At 41.0% G+C, this 22514-nt stretch overlaps 1 protein-coding gene across 1 annotated transcript; it reads left to right on the top strand.

Annotated features, from left to right (window-relative positions):
• The first annotated feature begins 75 nt into the window (after positions 1-75).
• LOC135476445 (Na(+)/citrate cotransporter-like) lies at positions 76-22246 on the top strand. Its single transcript, XM_064756473.1, has 14 exons — positions 76-241; positions 5312-5461; positions 6378-6493; positions 10532-10692; positions 11527-11668; positions 12036-12203; positions 13082-13201; positions 13950-14054; positions 15509-15613; positions 16126-16223; positions 17367-17485; positions 19424-19585; positions 20347-20484; positions 21717-22246. The coding sequence occupies exons 1-14, from the start codon at positions 140-142 to the stop codon at positions 21888-21890; spliced, it is 1860 nt and encodes a 619-aa protein (XP_064612543.1). The 5' UTR covers positions 76-139; the 3' UTR covers positions 21891-22246.
• The last annotated feature ends 268 nt before the right edge of the window (positions 22247-22514 follow it).

The following is a 22514-nucleotide window of genomic DNA, read 5'->3' as shown; positions in this document are numbered from 1 at the left end:
GAACTCTGTGGAAGAGGCATCATTGCTAATCGAGCGGGAACGTTTTCCAGTTTGTGGAGGAAGGAGAGACAGAAACAGAGAGAGAGAGAAAAAGAATACCAATACAGCGTCTTACGGTTCTAAGTGCTGAAAATTCAAAATGGGCAAAGTGTTGCGTGAGTTGTGGGCATTTCGACAGACTTTCGTGGTGATATTAACCCCATTGTTGCTGCTGCCATTACCAATCGTGGTGCCTGGAAAGGTGAGTGGTTTTCCACATTAAGTCAACCTCACGAACTGTATCATACAGCTTCGATAGTATAACACAGACACAGCGCTTGATAAATCCCTCACCCCCGTGCTATTTACACACTTTACTCTCTCCCCCCTCCCAGTCCTCCGCCCAACTCCTTTATGTTTCACAAAGTACTCTTCTGATGTGGCTTTGGCATATTTTGGCCATTGGTGTCTTTTATCTTCAAGTTCCAGCGTTTCAAGTTGCCCTGATTTCGTTTGATACTGCCGTTGTCCATAATTTCTACTACTTTCGGATCGCAATGTTCAAGACTCCCTTTTATTTCTTTTACCTTGTTTTGACTTCTGGTCACAAGGTTTGAAACTGCCCTCAAACTTGATTTGTTTTGACTTCTGGTCGCAAGGTTCGAAACTGTCTCCAAACTTATTGCCTTATGATTGCGATGTTGCCCCCTGCCTCCCTTCGGGCAGTACTATTCCGTAACATCCTGGACCGTATTCTGTAACCTCCTGAATGATATATCCGTAACCTCCTGGACGGTATTCCGTAACCTCCTGAACGATGTATCCGTAACCTCCTGAACGATGTATCCGTAACCTCCTGGACGGTATTCCGTAACCTCCTGAACGATATATCCGTGACATCCTGGATGGTATTCCGTAACCTCCTGAACGATATATCCGTAACCTCCTGGATGGTATTCCGTATCCTCCTAAACGATATTCCGTAACATCCTGGACGGTATTCCGTAACCTCCTGGACGATATTCTGTGACATACAAGACCATATTCTGTAAAATACAAGACGATATTCCATAACATACAAGGCGATATTCCGTAACATCCTGGGCTATATTCCGTAACATACAAGACGATATTCCGTGACATACAAGACAATAGTCCATAACATACAAGACGATATTCCGTAAAATACAAGACGAAATCGCGTAAAATACAAGACGATATTCCATAACATACATGACCATATTCCGTAAAATACAAGACGATATTTCATAATATACAAGAAGATATTCCGTAACATACAAGACAATATTCCGTAAAATACAAGATGATATTCCATAACATACAAGACGATATTCCGTAAAATACAAGACGATATTCCATAAAATACCAGACGATATTTCGTAACATCCCGGGCGGTATTCCGTAACATCCAAGACGACATTACGTAACATTCTGGACTATATTCCGTAACATACAAGACAATATTCCTTACCAGACCTCTGGTCCACCTAGCTGACTAAAGGGAAGAGCGCGAGCGTAAACTGTTTAATTCAAAGCTGTTTGAAGACAACAAGCTATTTTAAACATATTTAAACATCGTAACTGAGAGCTCTTCACACGCAAGTTACATCGAAAAGTTAAGAGTTGAAGCCTGTATTAAAGAAAACATCACTTTTTGCTAAATGCCGTATTCAAACACTAAGAGAACGACTGTTTATTAAACGGATTGGGGAGTGGTAATGTACAGGGCTAAGTACAAGTGTCTTTTGACATGGCATAGGTCGTGGTTAAGGCGCTTGTCTCACAATCGCTAGGATCCTCGAGGCATTGATTCATTTCCAGCAATCGACAGGGATTCCTTGAGACCTCCCACTCCCACCACGTCCCTCCGTAGTTTGTGGCAAGAACAAGAAAGTGACGCCACGCTGGCAGAAAATTGACTCCATGGTGGCAAAAAATGACCGCACAATGGCAGAAACTTACGCCATAGTAGCAGAAATGGATGTCTGTGACGTGTACAACTAATGTATGTAACGTGTACATCTAATGTCTGTAACGTGTACATCCTTACATCTGATGAGACAATCATCTACTGGCCAGTTGTATGAATCCGCTTATTTTTGTGCTCCACAAAACTTTTCATTTATGTATTTATTCGCTGGAGTTTTCCTAGCGGGAAAGCCACCATGGAATGGACATGAACTCACAGTGATTGCATTAGTAAGAGGCCCCAGTAACATTGTTCTGCGCTAGCACGCTAACAACTCGGCCACGGATGTCGCTCACACCTTTTTTGTAGTCTTTCATCATATCGCATACCTTCAGTTGAGGTCCACGTATTCGGGACTTCAAGTGAGTGAGTGAGTGCTTGGGATTTAACGTCGTATTTAACAATATGTCGGTCATATGACGACGAAGGAATGCATGTAATGTGCCTCCTTGTTGCAGGACGGATTTCCACCGCTCTTTTAACTAGTCCGGCTTCACTGAAAAGTCTTACCGAAGGCAAGTAAGTCGCCCCGCCCGAGCCATTATGTTGATACGGGTCAACCAGTCGTTGCACTATGCTCTTCCTGTTGAACACCAAGCGAGGAAGCTACAACTTTCTCTTTTAAAGTCTGTGGTGTGACTCGGCCCAGGATTGACCCTGGATCTACCGCTCCCACGGGACTGTAAGAGTGAGTGTTTGTTTTACATAACGTGAATACTATTGCTGCTACAATTTCACATGGATAAGACTAAGGGTTAAAGGTTATTGGGTCTGCTTACCTTGAGATAGCCAAATCATTCTGGTACATCGACCTGACATCACCAGGATATAGTCGAAGGTTAGACTTATGAGGTTCTGAATTGGTTTATGGAGAATAGCCTTGAACATCGCTCTTGTTTGTTATGTCACACGGACTTTGAGTGCGTCTATCGATCTGCATTGTATGTGATAAGGTTGTGGTGACACGTGCAAGGTTTATAACAAAGCCAGACTTGACGATAAAGTTATTATAGATTAGGTCATCAATGGCTGTGTGTGCAGAAATGCGAATGAAAATTCCCGCCGCAAAAACTGAAATCTGATTGTTTTTTCACGCCATACTGAAGATTTTTTGACTTATACGCTCAGTTTATGATTGGAGTGTCCGAAATAAACCACCAACCTTTGGCAAGTTACTGACAGAATCTTTTAAGCAACTTTCCCTCCAGAGAGTTGAACATCTAGGTATAAAAGTATAAAGAGTTCTAAAAATTAAAAAAAAATTGAAATAAATAAATACAGCAATAAAAATTTCACAAGAGAAACTCACAAAACTCTGCATTTAGCTATTAACCATCTAGAAATAGTCTACATCACCTAACCAGCGAAGGTTGACCGAGATCAGCACATATGTATTTACAAACCTGAAGAGTTTCATTATTCCCATGAATAACCAGTATTCAAACACACGTGCTAAAGAAACAATTCAAACAAAGGCAAATAACACAGAAGTAGGTCTTCCCCTTAGTACAGGGAAAAAGTAGAGCGCCGCCTGTATGTCACTTTCAAAACAGATTAAATCTTGGCGATGAACTTACAGCCTTGTGTATACAGAGCCAGGAGGTGAACAGATCGTATTAATGCCAGGCCTAGACTTGCGAAAAGGCTGTACAATATGCTAAACCCATACAATAATAATCCATACATACCCTGTCAATCAAACTGACACTTTCCTCTCCGGTCGTGCCTGGGAAGGTCTTTCAGTAACCTGCGGATGGTCGTGAGTTTCCCCCGGTCTCTGGCTGGTTTCCTCTCACCATAATGCTGGCCTCCGTCGTTTAAGTGAAATATTCTTGAGTAAGGCGTAAATCATCAAGCTAGCATGAACTGTACTTGAACTCACAGCGACAGTATTGGTGAGAGGCTCCTGGGTCGTTATGCTAACCAACTGAGCCACGGACGCCCCCAACAAGATATAAACAAAGTATTGCTATGTAACAGTGATAAACTCCAAAGGAACTGGGCAACACGGCTGTGTATCTGAGCAATACAACAACATATAAACAAAGTATTGCTATATAACAGTAAATAAACTACAAAGGAACTGGGCAACACGGTTGTGTATCTGAGCAGTACAAAATGTAATCAAGTATTGCTCTGTAACAGTAGTAAATCACAATGAAACAAAATGCATAACACTTTCCACGGGCGTGTAACACGCAGTGACGTGTAACACAAAGGTACCCGTCACGTGTAACATTCCTGGGCCTATAACAAGCAGTTACACGGGGACCTGCAACATACATTGACGTGTAACACTCGTGGAACTTTAACACACAGAGACCTGTTGCAGGTAGTGACGTATAGTGCCCTTAGGTCCCTCTCAAAAGAAAAAAAAACTTCATCCACTTATTAAATATTTGCAGGGAGTGCAGGCCAGTGGACGGCTTCAATATTCATCTTCAACAGAAAAACATAGTACATGGAAATGATAATACATTTAAGAGTTGAGCTATGCATACATGTCTAATGTATACCAGACATGCATGGTTCTAACAGCCTATACTGTCGCCGGTGTGAGTATACAAAATTATGGACAACGTGTGCTGAATAATAATTGGTCCTATCCGTGTCCTCCTTTTGGCTCCATATAAAGGCGCTATCGGGGACACTTGTGCTTTACACAAAGTTTGGGACCTGTTTAGCAAGTCGGACTTTATAGGCATAGGAGGTTGTAAATACCGTTTTCAAAGGTCAAATGTGTATAGTCCGCCGTCTGTGACATCCAGGATCAGGCCAACTTCCATGCGCATATCAACGACGTTTCAAGCCATGAAAAACAAGTCGAATGTTTCAGAAAAAGAAAAAGAAGTCGAGTATTTCAGGAAAAGGAAAAAAGTCGCTTATATTTATAAATTGGTTGAATATTTCAACAAATGAAGGAACAATAGTAAAGCCCCTTTCGTACCGCCCTTTTGATGGACCACAAAGACAAAACAGCGGTCGAAAATTTCAACAAAATCAATCAGTATCTAATATTATTCTTTCTGAAACCAATTCCTCAAAGCAAGGTTTGACTTCAGTCAAAATTAGAAATTTGATTAAAATGTGTACATTTGGAACCAATGTGTTGAAACTGGAGAAAGTATACAAATAGAAGATATTAATCCAATAAGAAAGTGTTGTAATAAATTTAGACTTAATAAAAATTATAATGTTAAATCGCTGCCTAGAGCCTTAACCTGGGACTGTGCATGCCTGAACAGGCTTGCTCTAGAACTTCAAAAACTAACGACACTGCAGTATTCATTGTGGTTTTCAGTTGGGCACGTTGCTGACGTGTTTTGATTGATACATTGACAGGAGGCCAAAGGCGCATATGGTTTACTAGTGATGGCCATCTACTGGGTAACGGAGACTATCCCCCTTCCGGTAACCGCACTTCTTCCCATGGTTATCTTCCCTTTGCTGGGAGTTGCCGAAGCGAAGGACCTCAGCAGAGAGTACCTCAAGGTAAGAGTAACAGCAGGGATTCGGCTCCAAAGCCATTTTTTCACAAAAACTTTATATCAGTTTTACCAAATTTCTTTTTTGTTGTTGACATGTTTACTCCATCTTCACAGTTTATAAAAGATACAAGATTTACACACCATGAAGCAAGCCCAGACAAACATTGCATAACAAGGAACTGGTTTGGTGTTTTGAAACGTCCAATTTTGAGCAGTAAATTATTTCTGGTCAGTTTTATAGGTGAGAGAAAATGGGTGGCATAAATAACCGACCTTTCACAAGTTATTGAGGAAATTCCTCACATATTACATACAGATACGCACACCTTATTGGTGGAAGACAGGTGGTCTTCATCACTGCGCAAACGGCTGCAAATCGACTGCTTTTTGGCACCAAGGGCCCACAAACAGTAAACACGGGGCAGAAAATGCACAAATTTACAGTCCGTGGCCCAGATTCAACCTGTACCTGGTGTGTCCATTCACTCAAAACATTAATCTGCTAAATTTAACAGAAAATCTATTGTCTCAGTGATGCTAGAATGTATTCTTTTGTTGTAAAATGACAACTTGTGCCAATCCTGTTAGTTTAATAAAGTCTTTATGTTGAATTACTTGAATATGTCTGTTATATTTAACGGAATAATCTTATGCAATAACAGAACAGATTCTAGCATCACTCTGATAACAGACTTTCTGTTAATTTTAACTAATAATTTTGGTGTTCAGGGAGTTATATCAATTTCCTTACAATTATTAACTCAATTATTCTGAAAAATTATCTTCATGTTTTCTGTACTGTGAATCAAAACAGATGTGTCATTCTGTGGTGAAACCTTGAAACAATTTACAAGTTCCTGAGTAATGGATTATTTAAAATAAATTTACAAAACAAGCGCTTTTGTTCTTCTTTATACCAGGATACGAACATGCTGTTTGTTGGGGGCCTAATGGTAGCTGTGGCAGTGGAGAAGTGGAACCTTCATAAGCGAATCGCTCTCAGGGTGTTGCTGCTGGTGGGGGCCGAGCCCAAGTGGTAAGCCAGCGCTCTAAGTAAAAGGAAACAGTTAGTCTCATGAGACTGACAACTGAAAACCACACGTAAAAGTAGATTACTTTATGATTTTAGGTTTCATAATAGACAGTTGAACACTTCCAACTGTTTGCATTCTGTGGCGATCTTTACAGACAATACCGTCATTATAGTACACTCTGCGGTCACATCACCTTTCTTTCTTTATGTTCATCCAGAGGCTAAGTTTTAGTGTGAACATGGGCATGTTTTTCCTTATCGGTTCTAAGGGCTATAGCTGTTGCAATCTGTATATAGGGTGTGGGAAACTATTTGTGGGGACAGAGTTTCCAAATACTAGCTATTCATTATGCCCACTAAACGCAATTAAAAGGATTTCACTTTCTTTAAATCAAAATCTATAAACAAACAGAAAAAAAAACTGAAAGTAATTTTACGCATAGTTTTTGAATTGTTCTTCTGATAAACATTTTTAGTTTTCTTCCAAAGATCTGTTGATTTATTTGATCGTCGGGTTGTTCATTGTCACACTGAAGAAATCTTTCGTATGACGGTGGGTATAAGAAACACGAGTACCTTCTGACAACCGCCACCCTTCACCAGGTTCGTGAAAAACACCTTACGTAATAGCCACACATAGGATCGAACCTGTAATCGGTGAGGATTGTTGAAACTGTCTGTCCTGTGGTTACCTGTGCTTAGTTATCATTTTATCGGGTAAACGTCTGGGGAAGTATAGACTTACACAGGCAGAAACATCATATGTATGGACAGGAAGGTTTTCTTTGTTAATCCCTGTCCGAACAAAAAATAATCGGGTTAGATGCATTTGTGACAATGTCCAGGGGTGGGTTTCTTGAAGCATACTGCGTGTTATGTACGTCTTTATACACTAGCACTTTCTTAGTTCTTTGGTGGTTTGTGTTATACGTCGTTTTGGGAATTGACCTTGCGATAAAAATATTTTAAAAAGCACATAGAGAGTAAAACCTGTCCAAAACGGACAAAATAGATCCTGGTTCAGACACATGTACTTTTCTCTATTTAAGAAGCCTAATTTAATGAGCAATGCTACGTGCCGATTGCACAAAGCCTGTATTGATTCACTTCTGAAATAGATATGTCGCTTTAAAGGCTTATTTCAGTACCGTAAGTGAGTTGTTTATCATGAGCTAACCAATCGACCTAGGTAAGAATTAATTTTACTGGGTAAGCGACTGGGTATTTGGGGTATTAAGTTAGCTGGAGGATGTGCCCAAAAATATTTTAAAAAGCTCATAGAGAGTAAAACCAGACCGGTGACGACAGGGTGTTAGCTGGCAAATGGTACCCCCGTAACTGGTGAAATATGCCCTGTTGTCAATTTACCTGTTAGGTTTTTACCCCGACGGTTTATAAATGTATGCTTAAAAGGTTGTAACGTACACGCCCCCTTAGCACCATGACGTAACCAGAATTTGGTGAAAAATGCAGTGATGTTGGCTGGTTAGCGCGCTAGCGCAGCGTAATGACCCAGAAGCCTCTCACCAATGTTGTCGCTGTGAGTTCAAGTCCAGCTCATGCTGGCTTCCTCTCCTGACGTACGTGAGAAGGTCTACCAGCAAGCGGGGGATGGTCCTGTGTTTCACCCGGGCTGTGTCCGGTTTTCTCCCACTATAATGCTGGTCACCGTAGTAGAAGTGAAATTTTGAGTACGGCGTAAAACACCAGTCAAATAAATAAATAAAGTCGGTTACTTGGTATAAAACAGTTGGCAACAGACAGGTAAAGAAACTGATAAAACACACCACGAACCCACAATCCGAACTAACTCCAAAACTCAATTCATTATCAATATTTAACAGGGAAGCACTGACCCTCTTCCTGTGCACCGCCTCACGTATTAGTATTATCCTGCCAACAATGATGAAATCCTTCCAGTATTGATGTTCGCTCTTCTCCTATATGCATCGAATAGAATATTTTGTCATTGGTAGATTTAGACGCATCCAGTCAGCCCCGGGGGAGTGACCTTAAAAATGAGGAACATAACCCGGCCAAAAAAGTCGGTCCAACACCGTGTACTCCCTGTTCTTTTCTGCCATATGTGTGTAGCAGTTCCTTCAAATATATAGTTGTACCCATAAAGCAAAGATGTAGTTTTCAAGCACTGCAGCGTCACAGGGGAAAATGAGGTGTGTTTCCCAAAGCTTGCAGTTGGCTGGGGACTGGTTTAGACGTAAAGTGTTCCTCATTTGACCGTTACAACAAGTGATGAATAGAAGTCCACCAGGTGGCGTCTCAATCGTCCAACTCATCCAGTTCTTCTCGGAGAGTTTGGACTCTCCACTTCTTTCATTGTGAACAGGACTGTAACATCTATCTTGTCTCTAATGAGCTCCAGGAATGTATTACATTCACAGCTTAACTAACTACCAATGCTTGTAATTCAATGGTTCTAACCCGATGTAAAGACACGTTTATAACACTGCTTATAAAGCTGACCAAATCGTTTTCGATATGATTAGATTAAAGATGTGATAAATCCTGTTGTCACCTATGACTGCTGAGCGACATCACTTATGATTTTAAGCAGCTGTATCTCTTATCAGGGGTAGTGTTCTGTGTGGTCAGGGGCCCGTCTATTCCTCTACAATTCACCCACCGGCTTCGGGGGCTGTAAATCCCATAGTCAGCCTGGGGTCAGGTCACACCTAAGACCTTAAAATAGGAAGTGGTAGATTCCTCGCTTGGCGTTCAGCATTAATGGGAAGTCCAACGACTGGGTTGACCCGCATCAGTATAATGGCTCGGGTGGGGCGGGGCAGCTTACTTGCCATCGGTTAGTCGTCTCAGTGAAGCAGCACTAGATAAAAGAGCGGTGGAAATCCACCTGCAACAAGAAGGCACATTACATGCACTCTAAGGATTCCTCCGTCGTCATATGTCTGAAAAATTGTTACGTATACGACTTTAAACCCCAAGCACTCACTAACTCACTCCATTCATTCATGTATAGAGGTAGCATTACTTCATAACATATGGTCTTATCTCTCATGTAAACTGAATATGACAAACCAGTATGGATATGCTCCCAGTGTATTGCTTCTGCTGTTAGATTTTTTTCTGGTAAAGGGCTCTTTTTTCCGGTCGTGGATTTCCACCAGGCTATGCCCGGTTTTCTCTCACCATAACCTTGGCCGCCGTCTTACAAATGAAATATTCTTGAGAACGGCGTAACACATCAATCAAGTAAATAAATACATTTCTTTTTACATTTTGTAAGAAAGAAAAAACACGATTCTTCATTTACAGCTGCACGAAGTCCATGACTGTTGATAAGCCTAACGACACGATGTGAATGCCCTGGGTTAGGGTGCTCTGAGTGGAAATGCTGCTAACTGCAGGGATGTATGATCCTGCTGTACATGTTATTAAGGGGTCTGGTAATGACTACTGTCCACGATAATGTTCACTCCTATCAATTTTCAGACTGATAATTGGGGCCTGGTAAATTACTGTTGTCCACGCTCATGTTGACTCCTATCTATTTGCAGACTGATTGGGGTTTTGGTAATTACTACTGTCCACGCTCATGTTGACTCCTATCTCATTTTCAGGCTGATGATCGGGGTCTGATAATTACTACTCTCCATATTCATGTTGCTCCATATCTCAAATTCAGGCTGATGATCGGGGTCTGATAATTACTACTCTCCATATTCATGTTGCTCCATATCTCAGTTTCAGGCTGATGATCGGGGTCTGATAATTACTACTCTCCATATTCATGTTGCTCCATATCTCAAATTCAGGCTGATGATCGGGGTCTGATAATTACTACTCTCCATATTCATGTTACTCCATATCTCAGTTTCAGGCTGATGATCGGGGTCTGATAATTACTACTCTCCATATTCATGTTACTCCATATCTCAGTTTCAGGCTGATGATCGGGGTCTGACAATTACTACTCTCCATATTCATGTTACTCCATATCTCATTTTCCGATTGATGATTGGGGTTTGGTAATTATTATTCATATTTCTGTCTGACTTTCAGGCTAATGATTGGATTTATGGTGCCCACAGCCTTCCTATCCATGTGGATCAGCAATACGGCCACCACCGCCATGATGGTGCCTATTGCCCAGGCCGTCATAGAGCAGCTAGTCCGTACCAGGGAGAGCAGCTACAAGAACATGAATGCTGGTAAAAAGTCTGGTGAGTTGACAGACTACTAGTCTGCTGTTAGCTACGGTAGCTGCTATAACTAACCTGGTGAGGAAAGAGGCTACCAGTATGATGTTAGGCATACTAGCTGCGATAAAAAAAAACCCTAGTCGCTGAAGTTACCAGTGTAATGTCAGCCATCTAAACCATTACACCGCTATTTTTTAGTCGTCATAACTGTGGTAACAGAGTTGATGACTCGAAGGCTCCAGTACCGTCCTATCCAAATTAACAACATAGTGTATTCTTGTAATGCAGATGTAAACTCACAGTTTGAAAGGATTCACTCACCGAGCAGATTAAAATTAAATTGTTTTAATATTTATGGGTAATTAATGGTGTTTTAACAACGTACTCAGGAATATTTAATTTATAAGACCGCGATGGGGCTCTTGTGTGTGGAATAGACCTGGGGAACACGGTATCCCAATAACAATACAGCACTACACTAGTGGTCGACCCTGAGATACGGACGGATATTTCAGTTGTATGCGAGTAGTCGGGTTCGTAACTGCATGACGAGGCCACTCAAGCGGGACAGTAGCGAAAGAAGAAATAATTTTTGTAGCTTTTTCGTTCGGAGGTCGGCATGTCCAAGAAAGTGCATAAATTTACCGAATTTGATATCGGAATTCTTTGAAAGCATTAAGTGTCATCATAGTATCATCGGCTTGATGTCTCCATCAATAAATGATAAATAATGAATGATAAATAGAAACCATTGTAAACCATTATGTGGTCCTGATAAAACCGAAAATAATTTAAATGTTGGAATCAGCGTAAACCCGAATCAGTCAGTCCAACGAATTCTACAACTGATTTCAGAAAAAGAAATGAAAGGTTCAGACGGTGCTATCGTGTTGTCCAATCCTAACGCTGAAGATGACGACAAGGGAGATAAGCCAGTGGTTTACATTGAGATGTCAAACCACGAAAAAAATACGATGCCCGAGAACAATTCCAAGAGGTACGTGATTTGATATTTTATGATAAACCTGTGTTTATAGACTGCGCATGTCACAGTAGGTCGCGGTGAATTAAAAAAGTAAAAAGCGTTTACGTCATGCTGTTGGAGAATAAATGTTGTAAACGCTGAAGAGAGACATTGTGGTTCTGAAACACTGACATTAGCGGTCTATTCCTCAGTCACCTGATTAGCGGTGTGGCCTGAAAGAGGAAGGGATAGAGGCACTCGTAGAACCAGAAGTGCTGGTGTTCGATTAGATTCTGACTCCACCCATAACAATGACCGCCATCGTTAAAGTGAAACATTCTTGTGAATGGTGCTAAACAACAATCAGACAAATCAATAGAAATTTTGTAATATATTTCAGCTATGATGTCACTGATACTGGTGCAGATATCAGCAAGGCTCAGAAAGAGGAACTGAGCAAGATGCGGAAAGGAGTGACCCTGTGCGTGGCCTATGCAGCCACGTGCGGGGGCGTGTCTACTCTGACGGGCACAGGGCCAAATCTGGTGGCTAAAGGCGTCACAGATACGTAAGCATACACTTTTTTACAAAAATATTATGAATGAGTAATGCCACTTTGGCTATACTGGATATAAAGAAATCGGCCGAAAATCAATCGATGTACATGTACAGGGGCCAGTGTTACAAAACCGTCGCGGCGCTAAGTCAAGTGTATGTACCATGATGACGTAGATCTCTTTCCTGTATTAAAAGTTGCCGTGAGCCTTGCCCCAGGCGCATGATGCGACTGCTTCGTAAGTGCAGTACATCCAGTCAACCAGCCAATCGCTAGGGAACTTTTCTTTTACAAAGTAAACCGCAAAAAGCTTGGTGGTGTATTGTGAAATCTTATACCTTTGCGATGACAGTTTCAGGGCTAATTGTCGTACTCAGGTATTACAATAGAACGATTGTCTGTCCAGCTTGGACGTGAGTCGCCATTGCACGGGAAGCATCGCCTCATTAAGGAGTTAAATATTCAGCCTTTAAGGAGGTATAGGAGGTATTTTGGTAAACAAAAATACGTCATTAACCAAATCAATCAGTTTGTCGATAAGCTCAGTCCAACATTCAGATGATCTGCACGTCGGACAAACAAACAAACAAACAATACAACCGTCTTCTCAACGAAAAAAAAAATAAAATAAAATAACCAGGGAGTGCATGCCTTTACTATCTGATAACCGAAAATCGTAATTTTAGACTGTGACTTTATCACTTAATCTATCAGATATATAAGAGCATAAAAATATGTCATTTTTTTCTTCAGATCCCGAAATCTTTTGTTCATGCGGAATTAATACATGTCTTTGCCAGCATTTTGGGTAGAGCATGTATACGCTGGAGCACACTTGTCTTACGTGTTATGATGGTAAACACAAGCATTTGTATTTGTTTCTCTCACAGGATGTTTGACGAAAAGGCTGGTATAAACTTTACCAGTTGGTTTGTTTTCGCGTTTCCCTGTTCTGTACTGGCACTGTTCGTCACGTACCTCTGGCTGCAGATTCATTTCCTCGGTTTCAGGCAAGTATGGCGTTCATGTCACATGATTTCTTAGAGGACATTGAATTCGGAAGACAATTTGCTATTGACTAAGGTACTGCGGGGTATTTTTGGCCACAAATTTCCTAAAGTCAGCTCTTGCAGTGATTTCTTTTAGAACTGTCATCCTAGAAAGAATCGCTTTATGTCATAAGCAAATGAAATAAGCAATTAGGAAATTTTTTTCTACATGAACCGGAGAGTTCGATCCACATCCTTCCAGCAAACACATGTTCTCTGTATTTATGTCCTGTAACTGCTTAGGAATCGGTTTCTGTCAAGCTATGATTGTGGTCAAATTACATATCTGGTATACAAGTTACACAATAGGCAATGTGTCTCTCGTTTCGTGTGAGATACTACAGCCGGCAAACTCATCATTTGTGACACGAAACACAAAGCCGCTTGAAATACACGTTTATACGGAAGATAAGCGTAGAAATATCTCATCGTATCAATATTGCTGACAAATAAACAATAATAATAAATGGAGACCATAGTTTTGTATCTAAACAGAGCTATTTCTAAAGTAAGACGAAGTTTTGTCTCGCCACACATATCTACTGTAAGGTAAAAACGTTTGACACTGTCAGGGCTCTGTTCGGTTTATTCCACCCGAAAAGTTGGTGGCCTGCGTGACCCTGAAACATTGATGGGTACTGTGATAAACATCAATTATATTAACAAATAACAAATCGTGCGGTCTTTAACATTGACCGTGTTATTTCAGGAATTCCATATTTGTGTGTAAGAAGAAGACAGAATTATCGATCAGGGAAGCAAAATCAACCAGAATAGTTCTCAACAAAGAGCTGGAGGAACTGGGGCCAATTAGGTACGTGCATATTTACAATCGGGCAATACAAACTATTTATTTATTTATTCTTTAATAGAATGTTTAACTTTTGTAGTGTTGTTTAACGCCATACTCAAGAATGTTTCACTTTTGTAGTGTTGTTTAACGCCATACTCAAGAATGTTTCACTTTTGTAGTGTTGTTTAACGCCATACTCAAGAATGGTTCACTTTTGTAGTGTTGTTTAACGCCATACTCAAGAATGGTTCACATTTGTAGTGTTGTTTAACGCCATACTCAAGAATGGTTCACATTTGTGGTGTTGTTTTAACGCCATACACAAGAATGATTCACCTTTGTTGTGTTGTTTAACACTATACTCAAGAATGCTTCACTTTTGTTGTGTTGTTTAACACTATACTCAAGAATGCTTCGCTTTAATGATTGGTGTCAAACAAAATGGTTTTCAAAGAGCTTCACAAACGGCCACGCGAGCACCGTCGAATGGTTATTGTCACCAATTAAGCATTGATAGCGGGGGACTTTCCGGTCCAAAGGCCGGTTTTGAACCTGCATCTCGTGTGTTGCAGAGATTAAAGACAAGCATACACCTGTAACCACATGGCCCGCTCCAGCATACACATTTATAGTAAGAAACCGAGTGGATGTCCTCTTCATATTCTTGGGCTTCGATGATGTCGAACGAACTGTATTTATACCATTAGGTTTAGCTATTAAGCAAATTCTTGTGGAAAGAATTATCAAAAGTACATAAATAGAGAGAAGTATGGCTCCTTTCGTATGATTCTCCACCTGCGTACTCTAATGGACATTGATTGGTGCATACAGTCACGGAGACAACCGATGTCATGATTCTATTTATAGACGAATGTGCCGCGATGCATTCTGGTTTGAAATTTAACAGGAAAATGCCCTAAGTCGGGAAGATGTGTCACGATGATATGAAACTCCAAGTACAACCATTATCTGTACTAATTGACACGAATCTGCTTGATCCGATGCATTTCTCCGTATATATAACCCCTGCACGTTAAGTACGCTAAGTGTATGGATCAAGATGTCAATTTTACCACATGTTTAATGAGTCCCTCTTAATGCATATACAACCGCAGAACAGAAATACCAGGTCCTAAAATAAATATTTATTCTAAATAGATAAAATAAAATAAAAGAGATTTGATTTTTGTTTGGGGCCTTCTTGGCCCAAGTGGTTAACACAGCAGCGCGGCATAATGACCCAGGAGCCTCTCACCTATGCGGTCGCTGTGAGTTCAAGTCCAGCTCATGCTGACTTCCTCTCCGAAAGGTCTGTCAGCAACCTGCGGATTGTCGTGGGTTTCCCCCGGGCTCTGCCCGGTTTCCTCGCACATTAATGCTTGCCACCGTTGTATAAGTGAAATATTCTTGAGTACAGCGTAAAACACCAATAAAATAAATAAATAAATAAATCTTTTTTCTTCTGCCCCTTACAGTTTTGCTGAAATCATGGTGTCCTTACACTTTGCGGCGTTAGCTTTACTATGGCTTACTCGGGAGTCAGATTTCTTCAATGGCTGGGGGACGTACATTCCAGGAGAGTGAGTTGTCTGATTACTTAATAAATTTGTGAGAAATGAGACATGAAACATGAAAGACTTGACTTGATGTACAACTCACCCAAAGTATGATTGAAATATAATATAATTAAGGACTTACACATAGTGAGTGAAACAAGAGTAGCAACCACAGTGTGTAATTGGTAAATGCTCACATGTATTACCGGTGAAATTCGGCCTCCTTGTGTCTAAAAAGTAGCAACTTATACACCACGTCATCATGGTGGAATTAGCTAAAAAAATAATTGCAGTGGTGATAGTTGCAAATTATTAGTCGTGACTAGTTTAGAATTGCTGGAAATTCTGTGTTCATCATATTAAAGACAATGCAAAGGAATTCACCGAAAGTTACATTTTGACAAAAAAAGCCATATAGTATTCTTGTTCTTTCAAACGACAATACCACTATGCTTTTTGACATCCAAAAGCGAAGAGCTCTTTAAACACTGGCATGGAAGAATGAACCTTCAAGCTTGTTTTTCTTTTTCTTACAGGGCAGCCTCGGATTCAACACCCGCCATTTTGTTGTGCGTGTCTCTGTTCATATTCCCCTCGACCCGCCCAAATTTCTTCTGTTGCCGGTTCAGTAATGGTGAGAATGCAATTCTTGGTCGTCATTAGCGGATGTATTTGTTTCAGTGGTCAACCATGCCACTTTTAACACAATTATATATGCTCAGTGCTGCCTTCCCGAAATATATGCTTTATATATACCATCAGAATACGGATTTCACTCATTCGCCAAGAACACACCTTGCGTCTTTCCAATATAATTGAAAACTGGTGACTGCTTTTCTTTGCATGATTCCGCCCCATTTTCGTTTTTTTATGTACTTTCTTGGTTCTTTGGTGATTTGTGTTATACGACGTTTTTGGGAATTGGCCTTGCGATTATAGACATGGAACATCCTTATTCGTCGACAAGTGGTACACGAATGTATTATAAAACGCATGGATTTATATGCTTTCACAATAGAACTATATATTTTATATATGTATAAAAAAAGAAAGAAAAGAAAATTTAAAAATGTCCAAAATTATATGAGATATTAGTTTCTAGTTATAGTTGTATGGTACTAATGAACAAATTGGCAAAACGTTACCACAGGTATAGCTTAGGGTGATAGTATAGATGTTGTGATGACGGATTTTGAAAAACCATAGTAGTATAAGATGAGACATTTAAAAATTGACCCATCAGTACCGAAACAATGTGTCTAATATTCCTTCACTTCACCAGTGTATGAGTTTCCCAATGGCGATTTTAGGGAGTCAGTCCCATTTCTCTTGCAGAGCTGTAAACTCTGCTAATGTCGCAACGCTTCCTAATGTAAGCTGAGATATTTGGAGAGAGTTCTACAGCCTATATAAAATAGGCTACAGCGTGGAGAGTAAAGCCAGAGCAGCGACGACAGTGTGATAGTTGGCAAATGGTCACACGTGACCGGCGAAATCTGGGCCCTTGGCAGTTTACCTCAGTTGGGGTTTTCGTCTTATTGTTCATGTATATTTTTATATATAGGGAGCTACACCACCCTTTAGCGCCATGGCTTAAGCAGAATTAGGTGTAAAAAGTACAGTGATGTTAATTGCAGTTTATCAGACATCGCTAATCTAAAAACACTGCAAAATCTGTGTTGCTATCACGTTTACTATACAATCACACGAAAACAGAGCAATAGGGACAACACCCCTTATTTTAAAAAAGTTGTGAGTTATCTCTTTTCCTTTTCAGACGATTCACCACCTGGCCCACGCCCAGCTCTGTTAGACTGGCACACTGTTACCCATAAGTTCTCCTGGGGTATCGTCTTGCTCCTGGGGGGAGGTTTTGCTTTGGCTAAAGCATGTCAGGTAACACTGTGGGTTCAAGTTGTATAGTATCAATATCAGTGGGCATTGGACAGCGCTATGTGTAGCAGTGTGACACATTGACAGCTCATACATACTGTAGCCCAAACAATGCTATGAAGCCAGCTCTGTTGTAATTGTTAAGCGCTGAGTATTAATCGTACGCTAAGAATGCATGAATGACTGAACGACTGAAGGATTATGGCTAAACGCCAATTCAGCAGCATTGCAGCCATGTTGTGCAGTAAAATGTGAGTGGTTTTCGGTACGATAACGAGAACATCTACAATCAAACCAAAATAGGAGAACATTTTCAAAACGAGATAAGAACACAAATGCCACATAAAATTCGTTAGGACTTGTTTTCTACTAGTCGTTCACCGGCTCCAGTAGTACAGTTAGTAGATCAGGGCCAATCCTGGGTCCAGTCACACCTAAGATCTTAAAGAGACCGTTGTAACTTCCTCGCTCGGCGTTGGGCATGAAGGAAATAGTGCAACCACTGGTTGACCCGTATAATGGCTCGGGCAGGGCAACTTACTTACCTTGGGCAAAGCGTCTCAGTGAAGCAGCACTAGATAAAAGAGCGGTGGAAATCCGCCCTGCAACAAGGAGGCACATTACAAAGAAGGATTCCTTCGTCGTCATATGATTGAAAAATCGTTCGGTACGACGTTAAATACCAAGCACTCATTCACCCTACAATTCGTTGGTTTACCCAAAGCACTCCTCCACCCTACCTCCTCAGATTACGTGATTACGTACACTATCACAGCCCTGTCTTGTTCCATAAGCTTACCTTGGGCACCTCTGTACTTCCCTGGCTGGCTTCAGTATACTACTGCTGGGCACCAAATAATTTGTCTGTCCGTAGTCAATTCCAGGTGACTACACCATCATCACTAGTAAATCCACACAAGCATGAAACTATAGTGGAAACGGGATAAATTTCAACTCCAACCACCATGTTTGAATGCATACTCCTCACAGCCCATACAAGGGAGATAACTACTGACACTTCTAACATATTTTGTACTTGTTTAATCTTTTCTTCAATTTTGTTTAATTTATTTCAGGAATCTTTTGAATGATTAGTGTTCATTATGGGTTCCCACAAGGTCATTACCGATGAGACTGATCGTAATCGTTAACAATTAGCCCATATGTGTGAAAAAAGTCAATCTTGTTTAGTAGTAGTGGCAGTGATAACTGTATACATGATTCCCCTCACTGTGAGGAGTATGGAATCAAACATAGCGATTGGAGTTAGAAGTTTCAGTTTCCACACTAGTTTCATGCTTGTGTGGATTTGCTAGTGATGATACATGGGGACACCAACCTGGAATTGATAGCTGAGACGACTGTGACTACGGACAGACAAATTATTTGGTGCCGGCAGTAGTATTCTGAAGCCAGCCAGGGAAGTACAGAGGTATTCAAGGCAAAGTTATGGAATAAGACATGGCTGTGATATTATACCCATAAAATTGGCCGCCAGCTTAAAGAAGTAAAACTAATCTTGAGTTTTGCGTTAAGCACCATTAGTATAAATAAATAAATAAATAAATAAATAAATAAATAAATAAATAAATAAATAAATAAATAAATAAATAAATTATGTGAATGCGTGTATTCAAGGCTAATATCCACATTGTCCTCCTCGATAGTTCTGCTCTGGCCCTTTTTTATATGTGTATAAGGAAAACTAATAAAAGCAAAGTCAACAACGACGCACGACAGCGGGTGGGTGTGCATGAACGCACTCCTGAAGGCCGAAGCCGAGGCAATCGTTTCTGTCACACAGCCTTGTTTATTCTCAAGGATAAAGAACGGGTCCGCGACAGTGAGAACATGTCCTTCTACTAGCTCTAGCTTATTATGCTGTAAATGTGTAATTGTTCTGAAACCTAGTTAATTACCTTTGTGTCCTTTGATTAACAGAGTTCTGGTCTCTCCGAATTGCTAGCCAGTGAACTGACTGTGTTTAAAGGCATTCCACCCTGGGCCATTTGTATCATCGTCACGATCATGATCGCCGCCATTACGGAAGTCACGAGTAACGTTGCCATAGCAACCATCTTCCTGCCAATTCTCGGACAGCTGGTAAGGCATTTTCTCTTACTGACAATGGTTTGGTCACATAAAAACACGCTTGGAGTATTTATCTCATATTTTAATCAATCTATTTATTAACTTTATTGATGTCCATGGTTGCTCTAAATTGAACAGTTGAATTTTTTCACTGAAGGGGCGGATGTTAGGTCTATGGCAGGAGCAAGCCGTAGTGCCCGATACAGTAAAGCACTTACCCATATACCCACGCACCTCCTGACTTAAAGCCGTAGCATACAGACTAGAAATGGATTCGATCCTGCGAACTTCAGGAGCAGACTGCAAACGGCGACATAATACTTATAGGCCTACTATACCGATTGAGCAGGGATCGAAGTGGCCATGAGTCGCAGGGAGTAGGAAATAGATATGTGCAAAGCATCATAGCATGGTGCTGGTTGCTCATGGCATCCACCATTTTTAGTGTTTATATATTTATTAGATTGGTGTTTTAACTCTGTGTTCTTCGCCAAGTACCCAATAAGTACGCTACAAATCGTTTTACTTGAAGTCGCAGCAGAAACACCCAGAGCTGGATTCGACCACGCAACCCCATCGATCAAGGGCCTTGTAGTCGCAGTGAGATGCCCTACTTTAGGCGTCCATGTAGCTGATCATGATGTAACCCGTCGTGTCTTGACCTGCATGGTACACAAAGCCTTACATGCAAGACCGTGTTGTGCACATTGTAATAATACTTTCATATTTCTCGTCCGCCAAAAGTATTAATGTCAAATCATTTTGTGTTTCAGAGTGTTGGTATCGGTGTTCACCCGCTATATCTGGTAATACCCGGATGTATTGCGTCCTCATTCGCCTTTATGTTGCCAGTGGCAACGCCACCGAACGCAATTGTGTTTTCCTACGGAGCCATTCGTGTGGTGGACATGGTACGTATAGAATCTCGGTTTGTCTGATTTAAAGTTTTCTGCTGAAAGTAATGCTATAATTAGTCCTTAACCGATACCAGAGGAGATTATATGTTTAATGATCGTGGGTTTCCCCCGGGCTCTGCCCGGTTTCCTCCCACCGTAATGCTGGCCGCCGTCGTATAAGTGAAATATTCTTGAGCACGGCGTAAAACATCAATCAAATAAATCAATAAATAAAAATCGCCCGTCAGTCCCTTACGAATCAGTTCTCTGGGACTTTCTACAGAACGGTTCATTGTATTGAAGTGAAATTTGATGCACGACTTTACCTTTGATTATTTGTTGTTGTTTTTTTAACGTTTTTTAAATTTGTACTCATTTAAACTGTTTTGCGGAACTGAATACATGCCGACTATGCTTTTAATCCACGGCACTTTTATCGGTTCGTGAGCACACAAACATCATTTTTACTGTTCAAAAACATTCACCATCTAAGTAATTCGTGCCAAATCGCAAAGTCCATTTTTCATTCTTGCTTTTGGGATGACGATGTGTAGGCTGGTACTAACACTCATGCCTTGCAAGAGGACAATTGTTATCTAGCTTGGACCTGAGTCACCATTGGGCAGAAAGTGGTACCGCATTGACATACTCTCCGACAAGAGTTATCTAACTTGTATTTGGGGGAAACCGCACCGAGTCACTTGCCCAGATCTCCTGACGTAAGGCGACAGCCAAAGCAACTGGACTTGGTCGAACGCTAGCCGCAACTGCTTCGATGGTCATTAAGCTACAGGTGTGATGCATGTATCATCTTTGCAAATGTGTCACCCATTTCAAAACTGAACTTGATCCCCGCGCCTTCCAGATTACTCTGGAACTCCGTTCCGCGCCAAGCAGAAACACTTGGGAAGTCCGCTAGCTAAGGACGATTTTTTGTTTACCTTAGTTATATTTGAGACTATGGTACACACGTTAGATAGTTTATGGGGGGGGGGGGGCTCCGTGGCCGACTTGTGAGTTCAAGTCCAGCTCACGATGGCTTCCTCTCTTGCAGCAACCTGACCGCCGTCGTACAAGTGAAATACTGTTGAGTATGGCGTGAAACACCCATCAAATAAAAAAATAAAAAAAAAAATACATTGTTCAGTAACCATCGGAGCAGTTGTGACTGGAACACGTAACCTGTCACTCACTCAGTGAGGTCTGTCTACCAGTCACTGTGGTACCGTTCATCTCTTACACTTCAGGCGAAGGCTGGCATTGTATTGAACTTGATGTGTATTGGCATCGTCAACCTCGGCATCAACACCTGGGGGCGGGCATACTTCAAACTGGACACCTTCCCGGACTGGGCAAACACCACAGTCGGTCTCCACGAAGAAGTTATCGTCAAGTGCGTCAACGAAACGATAATGTCATGAATTGAACGAAATCGTCTCTATATTTAAAATATCTGGCCCGTGTAAATCGGTACAGCATTGATACACTGTAAAAAACCCAAAATGTGTTTTAGGTGACACTGTTAAATCGGTGTCACCGATTGTTCTCTCTGCTTTATCATCAAATGTATCGGGTATATGTCTAATGGTTCCACAGTTAGCGCCACCCTTGCATGTCTTGTGGTCGATGGCTAATGGCGTCTTGTATAAATTCTCTGCCAGACCCTTGTTAGGTATACAGTAGCGTCAGGGCTGGATCAAAGACACGTATGTCTCACCTTTAAACGTTTGCTGCATATGTAAACCAAAAAAAAGTTTTGAAACATTAACATTTGTTCATGCAAACCATTATTACATTTCTGAGTTGTAAGAACAAATAGCGAAACTTTCGCAAAACTACTTGCTCCTGTGTGACACTGGAAACGATGAGAACTCTTCTTGGATATTATCTTCTTGAACCACGTAAGATTACAGTTATTGAACATTATTTCATACTTCCCCGACGAATAAAAATGATCGAACCTCAAGCACAGGTTGCTAATTTTCGATGTGGGATCGAGTCTACCATCTTCTACCCAACACAATGGTGAGTTCAGCTTGCACCCG

The sequence above is a fragment of the Liolophura sinensis genome, chromosome 10 (assembly GCF_032854445.1).
Source record: "Liolophura sinensis isolate JHLJ2023 chromosome 10, CUHK_Ljap_v2, whole genome shotgun sequence".
In the NCBI taxonomy this organism is placed as follows: Eukaryota; Metazoa; Mollusca; class Polyplacophora; order Chitonida; family Chitonidae; genus Liolophura; species Liolophura sinensis.
Note: the sequence above shows the minus strand (reverse complement) of the source record. Positions and strands in the feature narration are given on the sequence as shown.